Source organism: Sycon ciliatum, chromosome 1 (assembly GCF_964019385.1).
Source record: "Sycon ciliatum chromosome 1, ocSycCili1.1, whole genome shotgun sequence".
In the NCBI taxonomy this organism is placed as follows: domain Eukaryota; kingdom Metazoa; phylum Porifera; class Calcarea; order Leucosolenida; family Sycettidae; genus Sycon; species Sycon ciliatum.
In genome coordinates this window covers 66920859-66932025 of record NC_088643.1, presented here as the reverse complement: position 1 = coordinate 66932025, position 11167 = coordinate 66920859, and the positions used below count along the sequence as shown (strand labels likewise).

At 47.0% G+C, this 11167-nt stretch overlaps 1 protein-coding gene across 2 annotated transcripts in view; it reads left to right on the top strand.

Moving 5' to 3' along the window:
• LOC135804991 (PTB domain-containing engulfment adapter protein 1-like) overlaps positions 1-10747 on the top strand; it is a 13583-nt gene extending 2836 nt beyond the window's left edge. For both annotated transcript variants that reach the window (XM_065318975.1, XM_065318974.1), the window contains exons 4-9: positions 2622-2720; positions 3892-4029; positions 4951-5064; positions 9121-9225; positions 9429-10079; positions 10284-10747. In XM_065318975.1, the coding sequence (XP_065175047.1) occupies positions 2622-2720; positions 3892-4029; positions 4951-5064; positions 9121-9225; positions 9429-10079; positions 10284-10376 (1200 nt within the window). In that variant the 3' untranslated portion in view covers positions 10377-10747. The remainder of the gene's footprint in view (positions 1-2621; positions 2721-3891; positions 4030-4950; positions 5065-9120; positions 9226-9428; positions 10080-10283) is intronic.
• Positions 10748-11167: the final 420 nt, after the last annotated feature.

Genomic DNA, 11167 nt, shown 5'->3' with positions numbered 1-11167 from the left:
GTTAGTGAAGGTGAAGAACGTGGGCGTCAATTTTGGCCTGGACGCTAGCGTGGGCCTGGGCGCTATTTCGTATAAGTGAAATAAAAAAAAAACTAATTTTTCACATCATGCCGTACTACTACAGATACGTATACGGATAGCAGAGTGTACTGTACACTAAGTTCTAGTACAGTACCGTACATGCACGTGGAACTGTGCATGTACTGCACTGTGTACTGGGCCTGTGATTTCACCCATGGGCCTTTACACGGAGGTGGGCTAGAAAATGGGACAAGAGTGTTGACACCCGGCACCTGAGTGCGTACACGGGTAGTGGGCGTTATACTGGCTGGGCGTATTTACGGGATTTTACGGTATTGAATATCTCCGATAAAAGTCCATAATAAGATCTTTGAACATTTTCTCTGCGGCAGATAGTTGAAAAACCCGCCATGGAATGCTTGCATTATTAGTATTTATTAGTATCAGCAGGGTTATAGCCAGAACAAAACTGAAGGGGGCGGGGGGGGGGGGGGATCATCCGGTGGACCCAAAATTTTGTGATTTTACCCCCATTTTGACCGCTACTTTCACCGACACCAGTAAGCAACCGACCAACTATTGTACTTCCATTCCGTGTATGTATTCACCGGTCACTGGAACCCGCCATTGATATGATTTTAGAGGTAAATGTAAGTGATGATTATGAATATGATGCATTAACTCATACAATGCTGTGCTACTACATATGCATGATGTGTCTTCTCATCATGCGGCATGTACAATGTAAAAACAGGTGGCGCTCGTACTCTGAAGGGTGGCGCATTCATATTGAAAGGGAGACGGTCAAAAGTGAAGGAGGGCGCAGCGCCCCGCTATGTCGCTTTGGCGAGAACCCTGATCAGTGCTACGGGGGTACATGTACTGTGACTCGAAGCATACAAGAGACCATTCTCGACTCTGATGCCCGAGGTATGCATCTAAGATGGCCGTCACCTTTTTTACGGGGCAAGTCACCCCATACTTGGCAGGTACAACTTGTTATAGTACATTTATGAGTATGACCTCACAAAGTTCATGACCTTTTATGCAGAGTTGGTATCACAGTGTGTACGGTTGTAGTGGACTATGCCCCGCAAAACCTAACGGCGGGAAATTGATGCGTACGTAGAGGATATAACCCGAGTCAGAGGGTTATACCGGCTGAATATAAATCCCGACTGCGATAGCAGGAGGGATTTATATGAGGGTACGGTATAACCCGACTACGAGGGTCATATCCTACTTATGCCAGGTACCCCTATGCATTTCCAGAACAACGAACCTACCGTATTTTTCCGGTTGTAAGTCGACCTTTTACGACTAAAAATAGTAGGAGAAAGGGTGGGGGCCGACTTACAACCGGGATTCGACTTATAATCGGGAACTATCAGAATCTTACAAAAATGACCTGCCCTGCATGCATGAGCGCACCATGTGTACACAATGTTTGCCAGTTTATTGGCCTTTTTCAAGGATTGGGACGTTATACCCTCCAATAAGGAATGTATACATGATTTGTTGATGTGTTAGTAGCAGGGCGTGGTTGGTAGTGCTTCGTTGGGTGAAAACTTTAAAACGCAGAATTGAGACCTCCGGATACGGGGGTCGACCTATAACCGGGGTCGACTTACAACCGGTAAAATACGGTATTTGGAGATCTCCTACATCATACAGTACATGAACAGGTTCTGCTGGTTATCAGTTGTCAATTGAAAGAATGGTCGAGCAAGATCAGAAGGAGATTCCTCCGTGGATGTTTGGCATCAGATTTCCTTTCAGTTCCAGTGCATATTGTAGCATATTGTCTCGTGAGCGATGCGGAAGTCAACTGAATTGCTGGGGTGCTGGAGTTGTCGTTGAATCAAACTACTGTCACTAGTTAGACTACAGTACAGTTTGCGGACTCTTTGGGAGTAAGTGTAACTATTATCATGATTATGGTACAGTGCTGATTTTCACATGCGGCATCTTATAATCAGGTTTGCTTACTTGCAAGTAGATGCATTTGCATACACTGTTTTGTATCACTGTATCACATTTCAATCCATTCTAGCGTTTTTCCAATCGGTTTAGGTGGATTTGAAGTACACTCTGTATCATAAACTTAGTTACGAAGGAGACAGTCTGTTGATGATCTTCAACTATTTGAAGTACAATGTACAGTGCTGACCCATTCGGGATACTTCGTGGTTATTTGACGTTCTTTATCCTCAGTTTCAGTATAATCCATGTAGAATACTCGGTAGACGAATTCCAGGTCATTCTTCTTTTCCATTGTGTACTGTTCCTCGTTAGTAATGCCGTTCTGTGTGGAGTGTACACGTGCATGTGGTGTATGTTGTGTCTGTTGTGAATGGTCTGTGCGCTGGAGTGCTGCCGTCGTACAACAAGTTCACTGCCTTTCAGGCAGTGAACTTGTACGACGGCAGTGCCCTAGCGTACGTACCGTGCACCAGGATTTATATTCAATATAAATCCCGCGCGGGATTTATACTGGCCAATATAACCATGGCTAGACGAGCGCTGATTGGCTGAAAACAGGCCCTCCGTACCGTACCATGGTATAAGTCCCATTGTTTCTTCTTCTTCTCTTCATTCAGTTCCAAGTGCACATCAAGCGCAGCCAGGGTCACAAGCCACCTAAGGTGGAGATATGCATCTCCTATCAAGCTCTTCGTGTGCAGGATGCAAAGACAAAGGTACGGTAGCAGCATATGGCAGCAACAGTCCATTCTAGCATAGGCATCAACAGAAAGATGGATGCACGTACATGTACGATGATAACCTGTACATGCATAGTAGTTGAAATGCAACTGTACCTGTAACTATCACACCTTACTGTGCATGTGTGTCGACCTTCATGCATAATCTTGTTCTCTTGTCATGATGCATGTAACACTGTTGTTCCAGCTAGTTCCGCTAGTGTTGTCCGTGCTAGCGCTTTGTTCTCCTGGCGCCCGCGGCCCGATCATGTATCAAGGCAGCGCAGTGCATGCAGTGATTGTGGTGTCGCGCGTGTGGAGCTGGTGCGTGACACGTGCTGGTCATTTTGATACTCCGCCATATTTTCTCCTTTGGACTTGGTCCTTCGTTTGGGACCGGGTCTTCTTTCTTCTTGGCACTCGACTTTAGTTTTTAGTTTTGTTGCTCTCCCAAAATACAATGTGAACCATCACTCTCTGGCTCTCTGGCTTGTCGCGTGTGTCCGTCGGAGGGAGTGATTAGTTTACATAGTAGTAGTAGTAATTGCATACTCGTCCCATGCATTGTGAGCATGACAGCATGGCATCGGCAGCTGTAGAGACGTCTCTCAGCTTGCCTCCCGTTCTTCTTGACCGGGACTTTGCGGACGGCGCTTGTGTACTCGTAGTATTTGTAGTGGATGCACATGCCACTGTGCACTGGTGCGTTTGTACAACCACTACAGTATTATCTCTCACAGAGAGAGAGAGAGAGAGAGAGAGAGAGAGAGAGAGAGAGAGAGAGAGAGAGAGAGAGAGAGAGAGAGAGAGAGAGAGAGAGAGAGAGAGAGAGAGAGAGAGAGAGAGAGAGAGAGAGAGAGAGAGAGAGAGAGAGAGAGAGAGAGAGAGAGAGAGAGAGAGAGAGAGAGAGAGAGAGAGAGAGAGAGAGAGAGAGAGAGAGAGAGAGAGAGAGAGAGAGAGAGAGAGAGAGAGAGAGAGGGAGGGAGGGAAAGAGGGAGGGAGGGGGGAGGGAGGGAGAGAGAGATAGAGAGTATCTATGTCATTTCACCTACACCTGCAGCTCCGCTATGACATGTAAGGAGCGCTATCCAGGCTGGGGAGTTGCTAAGCAGTATGGCCCTGTTCAAAGCAGATTTTTCATGTCTGTTTCTGACACAACCCCGTGCAGGCGTTTATCCACCAACATCCGCTGACAAAGATTTCATACTGTGGGGATGACAAGTCGAACAAGTCTGTCTTTGCCTACATTTCCAAAGAAGCCGACTCTGAGACGCATTTTTGCTACGTCTTTGAAACGGACAAGATTGTAAGTACAAAAAAACTGTTGTGTGCAGGTTGTTACCTGGTTCCTAGCACTGAGCTGATGCAGAGAAGTAAAAGAAATACAGTTACCTCCATTGGAATGACAAGTGTGGTTTCCGGATTTAGTGACGCCATATCTCTCATATGCCATATCTCCGGCCTTTCCCCATCGAAATGTATGTGATTCGGAGTTACGAACATTTCAAAGTTACGGGCAATGCTCGGTCCCGGACCGCCCGGATAAACGAGGTATGAGTGTAGCTGCATGAACCTGGCAACGTCTGATCCTGCTTTGCGTGAGTCCTAGTGATAGGCCTAAGTACATCCTGGGGAGTTCACACGGAGAAGGCACGTAACGAACATTTGCCCTGGGTTAGCAGGGGCGTGCTCGGCCCCCCCAACTAGGGGGCTGCACGGGAGCCGAGGGGAGCCCCCCCGGCAATTTTCTGCAATTTGTTTGCAACCTTTCTTGAATTTTAGAGCATATTTGCATACATTACAATTGCAATTACCCAGATTGGAAATTTTAGGGGGGTGCACGTGCCCATCGCCGAGCACGCGCCTGGTTAGAGTCTGTGGCTGAACATGTTCTGGGTCCAGATTGCTGTGTGTGTGGGGGGGGGGGGGGAGGGGGGGGGGGGGGTAGATGAAGATGTCTATGGGTGGTACATGCTAAGGAAACACATACAAATATCGTGCATATCACTCAGATGTTGGCACCAGATCTTCAGAATACCGCCGCATTAGGGCAGGAAAAATCCCAGCAACGATACACATTCCACCTGACATATTTGCGTGAACATGTGGCATCTTTTTTTGTGGCACACGGAGTCCAGGAACAGGAGTGCTCGAATCTGGGCACTGCCTTCTCATCACACATAACAGAACCTCACTATCCCTGTCCTCCCACCTCTGTGTGCTTCAGGCTAGCCAGATAACGCTGACGGTGGGTCAGGCATTCGACTTGGCATTCAAGAAGGTGCGGGGAACTTCAAGCGATGCCGATCTGCAGAAGAAGGTGCTGGCCATGCAACAATCTGTAAGCGACACTGGCTATAGAGGTCATGCAATGACATCATCATGACATCATCATTTGAGACGCTTTGTATGCATGGGCTAGAGGCAAAGCTGCAGCTCGGAGTCAGAAGTCAGCTAGAGCTGGTTGGTAAACAAGTCTAGCCCTGTTTGAATGGTCTACTGTATGCCGGTCTGCCACTGCATACAAATATGCCATTCACGTTGCAATATAATCCCAGTGGCAATGTAGTGCTGTTTGCCACCCAACACGAAGCTAGCACTTCCTTTCCCGTCCAGGTGCTCCATACAAAGCACATCCGATGACCTCACTCAAATAACCTGTGTGCAAAGTCCAGGCCAGCTTTTAAGGTGGCAGACTACCCAAAAATTCGCTGAAAAATCGAATTTGTAAATCCATATCGAGTGCTACGTCAGTTGAAAGAGCATGAATAGCTGCAAAATCTCTGAAAATTTTGTCTCGATCTGACCAGCCGTTCAAGAGTTATGGCCGAAAAATGTGCCCTTGCAAGGAAAGATTTTTTTGTTGCACGCTGTCATTTTTTGGCAGCAGTGTAATTGAATCTGAGCAGACCGTGCGCAACTTGTCATATCATAGAAACACGTGAAAGTGTGCAGAATTTTGCTCCAAGTCCGAAAAAGTCCAAAAAATCACGTTTTTTAGCCACGTATTGGGCTGCACGGCGGCGGGCGAAACCCGCCGCCGTGCAGCAGGACTTTTGCCAGCACCCTCGTGACGTTGCAGATATGTGGCTTGATTATTGTAGCTGACGTTGATGTAGTGACTTTGGCAAGTTTGAGTCGTGTCAAGAAGTCAGGTAGGATTCAGTACTAGGCAGTAGTAGAACGTGAGTGGTAGTCTTTGCCGGTTTTTGAGGGTATCCTGGATTTGGTGTGCAGCGCTGTGGAAATGGCTTGCTGTGGAGGCCCCAGCACTGGATGTTGTATAAAAGGTACGACCTCGTAGCACGCCCTGAACCTAAAAAAAGTCAAAAATTGACTTGGGTCTGTGGGAGTCTGTGAGCGAACGCCCACTTGTTCCGTTGTGAGAGATTCCAGGGCCATGTTGAGGGGCCCTACCCCACCACCCATGGCTGCTTCTGGACTTGTTTTAGGTTTGGATCCCGCACACGGACAGAATGGGCACGAAAATGTGAAAAATTTGTAAATGCATTTGTTTGGCTCCTGGGTGGCTCGCACACTGTGGCACCATGCCGGCATTTTGTGTTTTTCCGGCCTGGAAAGCCTGTCTGTGAGGCGCAATAACTTGTAAATCATGTCCAGAGGGCCAGCATAGTGGCAGGAGTGTGTGGTCAAAATTTCACTCAAATCCACTGAGAAACACCAAAGTTACGGTCAATTGAATGCCAAGCTGACAAGTCCCCTGCTTTCCTCTATGTTCACTCTACAATCAGCTGCTACTTGTACAGATAGGCGCACTAGAGGACAGTCATTCTCGTCTATTTCTTTGCCTGCTGCTAAAATTAGATATGGCATGTTCTCTGTTTCTTTCCTTGGCGCTGATCGGTGGAATTCTCTGCCTATGTTGTGTCGCCAAGCTGATCAACCATCCGCTTTCATTTCGCTCTGCAAAGAGCACTTAGGGTTCCCTGTAAAAAGACGGCAACGTCTGTAGGGATTTCCCTAACAAAATAACGAGAGAGCTTGGAAGCTCAGGGCCCTACGCTATGCTTTTTTGCCTTGATGACCTAGACAAAAAAAAGCATAGGGATGTTATATATTCTTTAAAAATTCCTTTTTTTAAGACATAACCTGGGATTCGAACCCGCACTATCGCGCGCCCTGCATGCATCCCCCGATACACTTCGCATACATACTAATTCTTCCAAGTTGTTTCACATTGTGATCTTGCATTTGAAAGCCCTATTTGAATATGCATTGTGGCCAGCCGTCTTTGATGGCACGGTACGGTAGGGGATAGGTACGGGACAGGTACGATCGAGGGTAATACAACACCGTCTCCCGTACCGTACCGTACCGTACCATCAAACACAGCTGGCCACATACAGCTGCCCGCAATATTCAAATAGGGCTTTCAAACGCAAGATAATAACGTAAAGCAACTTGGAAGAATGGGTATGAATGCGAAGTGTATGGGGGAATGCATGTAGGGCGATAGTGCGGGTTCGAATCCCAGAATATGCCTGAAAAAAAGGAGAATTGAAAAATTTATAACATCCTATGCTTTTTTGCCGTCAGATACGGATAGCGCCAGGCGTGACACAAACAAACAAACAAACAAACACACAAATACCAAATTAAAGCTGTGTGGACCCTGGCTAGCGCCAGACGTTACTGAAGTAACGTCTTCTGCATAGCTACGGGAGTAAATACTACTACTACTACTACTACTACTACTACTACTACTACTACTACTACTACTACTACTACTACTACTACTACTACTACTACTACTACTACCATATGAAATTTATGAGTAGGCTGCCCCCTCAAGCTGTCCTGCACACAGGTTATTTAAAAGACCATCGCATAGCTGATGGCCATTTTGTACTCTAGGGAGGGGGGGAGTGGGAGTGCATGGTTATTGTGCTACAAAAGCCCCTAGGAGCAATAAATGGGAGCCTGTTGCTTCCTCGCTCTTGCTAAATCACAGTGCATGCAATTCGTGCCAGGTAGTTTGGTGCGCCTGGGATTCACATTATTGTGTTTGGTGAACTGTTTGATGAGGGTTCACATTATTGTGTTTGGTGTCCTGTTTGATGAGGGTTCACATTATTGTGTTTGGTGCCCTGTTTGATGAGGGTTCACATTATTGTGTTTGGTGTCCTATGTGATGAGGGTTCACATTATTGTGTTTGGTGTACTGTTTGATGCTGGGATTTACATTATTGTGTTTGGTGTCCTGTTTGATGAGGGTTCATATTATTGTGTTTGGTGCCCTGTTTGATGAGGGTTCCCATTATTGTGTTTGGTGTCCTGTTTGATGAGGGTTCACATTATTGTGTTTGGTGTCCTGTTTGATGAGGGTTCACATTATTGTGTTTGGTGTCCTGTGTGATGAGGGTTCACATTATTGTGTTTGGTGTCCTGTTTGATGAGGGTTCACATTATTGTGTTTGGTGTCCTGTTTGATGAGGGTTCACATTATTGTGTTTGGTGTCCTGTTTGATGAGGGTTCACATTATTGTGTTTGGTGTCCTGTTTGATGAGGGTTCACATTATTGTGTTTGGTGTCCTGTTTGATGAGGGTTCACATTATTGTGTTTGGTGTCCTGTTTGATGAGGGTTCACATTATTGTGTTTGGTGTCCTGTGTGATGAGGGTTCACATTATTGTGTTTGGTGTCCTGTTTGATGAGGGTTTACATTATTGTGTTTGGTGTCCTGTTTGATGAGGGTTCACATTATTGTGTTTGGTGTCCTGTGTGATGAGGGTTCACATTATTGTGTTTGGTGTCCTGTTTGATGAGGGTTCACATTATTGTGTTTGGTGTCCTGTTTGATGAGGGTTCACATTATTGTGTTTGGTGTCCTGTTTGATGAGGGTTCACATTATTGTGTTTGGTGTCCTGTGTGATGAGGGTTCACATTATTGTGTTTGGTGTCCTGTTTGATGAGGGTTCACATTATTGTGTTTGGTGTCCTGTTTGATGAGGGTTCACATTATTGTGTTTGGTGTCCTGTTTGATGAGGGTTCACATTATTGTGTTTGGTGTCCTGTGTGATGAGGGTTCACATTATTGTGTTTGGTGTCCTGTTTGATGAGGGTTCACATTATTGTGTTTGGTGTACTGTTTGATGCTGGGATTTACATTATTGTGTTTGGTGTACTGTGTGATGAGGGTTCACATTATTGTGTTTGGTGTCCTGTTTGATGAGGGTTCACATTATTGTGTTTGGTGTACTGTTTGATGCTGGGATTTACATTATTGTGTTTGGTGTACTGTGTGATGAGGGAAAGCTGTATACAGTAGTCTCTTTGTGCTTAGCTCTCTCGACGGGGTTTGCTGCTCTGAATACTGTATCTTTGTGCTTAGCTCTCTCGGGGTTTTGCTGCTCTGAATACTGTTACTATCCAGGTTGATCAAGCAGAACAGGAGAAACACGAGCTACGGAAACGGATAGCTGAATTGCAGATGACCAAGGACATGACCGATGTCGAAACAATGAAGCTTCAGGAGCAGGTATGAAACTGGGCGTCTTACAATAGACTGGGGCCATGGCTGCACGCATCAATGGTGCACATGCATGCGTGTGTAACATTGGGACGTGCGTGTATATACGTGTGTTGATGTGCGCGTGTGTGTGTGTATGTGCGTGCGTGTGTGTGCGTGTGTGTGTGTGTGTGTGTGTGCGTGCGTGTGCGTGTATTCATTCTAAAACCCAGGTGACCCAAATGCAGCCAAATACAAGCGCCGACCTTCTAGGCCTGGGTCAGCAAGCCCCGACCCAGCCGAGACCACCAGCAGCAATTCCAGCAGCTGCACAGCCACCCGTTGCCCAGCCTATGGTGCAAGCAGCAGCACCGGCACCAGCCCAGCAGCCACAGTGGGCATCGTTTGATGACCCGCCTGCAGAGGCCAGTCAACCGTACAGTATGCTTTCATTCCAGCAGGAGCAGCAGGCTCAGGCTGCTCCGGCCGTACAGCCTCCCGTAGCTCAACAGGCTCAATGGGCAAGTTTCGACGCTCCCGCTCCAGCGCAGGCAGCACCCGCAGCGCCCGTTGCACCCGCTGCACCTGTGGCACCGCCAGCACAACCTCCAGCAGCACAACAACAAGACAGCTGGTTCAGCCCTAGTGCGACGCAAACATCCACCGCGCCAGCAGCTGGCGACAGCTGGGCAAGCTTCGATGAGCCAGCGCCACAGGCAGACTATGTCAACGTGCCCGCAGCCTCTTCAGCAGGACAATTTCAGCCATTCTCCAGCATTGAGCAACCTCCTGCAGTTGGTGGCGGTGCCGGCAGTGGTGGTGGTGGTGGTGGTGACATTGACCAGGCAATTCTAGATATCGAGGCACAGTTAGCTGGCCTTCAGGTACGTATGTATCATATCTGCCAAACACAAGCACATTGTGATCAATTCTGTAGTGTTACTAACGTTATATTGTTGAACACGATCAGCCAGGTGCATACTGACCCAATTGGGATTGAGATACTCGATTTGCAAGGACTAGAGTTGGCATTGAGTTGATTGCTAACTGCATGGATGTCTGGTTTCTCTTTCCCCTCCTCACTACAGGATGGCTTTGACCAGGGCTTCAACCTAGATCCGATGTCACCTACCTCTCCCACAGGTGGTAATCCTAGTGGTGGTGGCCTCATGCAATTCTAAATCGATCCTCCATCTAGTCGTCGTCAGCACCTGCAAACAGACTGAAATGAGATTTAAGTATAAATACGATACCGGCCCTGGCTGTTTCCTGTGAACCCTTTCGTGTTTTTCGTCCCTTTCTACTTCTTCGCAAACACTGTTTCTCTGGAAGATGTATTGCATTGTGCGTTTCCACGAAATGTAGAGATAGATAGCACCCAGCTTTGTCAATTCTTCCACCGGCATGTGCATTCAGCGTACCGGTGAATAATCTAAAGGCAGTTTTCTTTTTGCTCAACCCAATGGTTTGCACGTGTCTCTTTTATCCAGAGCAATAAGTTATGCTTTACTGTAACTCATGCTATATCGTAAATGAATTGTTTATAATAACATTTGAATGGAGAGAAGAATGAGAAGGCTCGCTAACCAAACACCACCACCGAAAAAGGTCTCTCGGTTTACAATTACTTGAAAAACTAAAATAGAATAATCCAAGATGGGACTAACCCAGGGAACCCTACCCATACCGGTCTGTGTAGCCTGTAGGGCTCGCTGGACTGGTGGCCAGAAAATTTGGATTTACACTGTTCTATTTTTTCCAATAATTGTAGCCGGTAGCCGGCCCGGTTTAGCGTGGGGCCGCGGGTGGTGTATGATTTGGTGAACATGCCAGACAAAGTGGTTGCTGAGTACTGTGGAGTTTTAACACCCTTACATGACAGTCCATTCACAAAAAGATGGGCCAAGGCTCTCACAAGCTCCCGCATTTGGCAATTTTTCGTGATTTTATCGTGCACGGTGTAGTGCCGCAC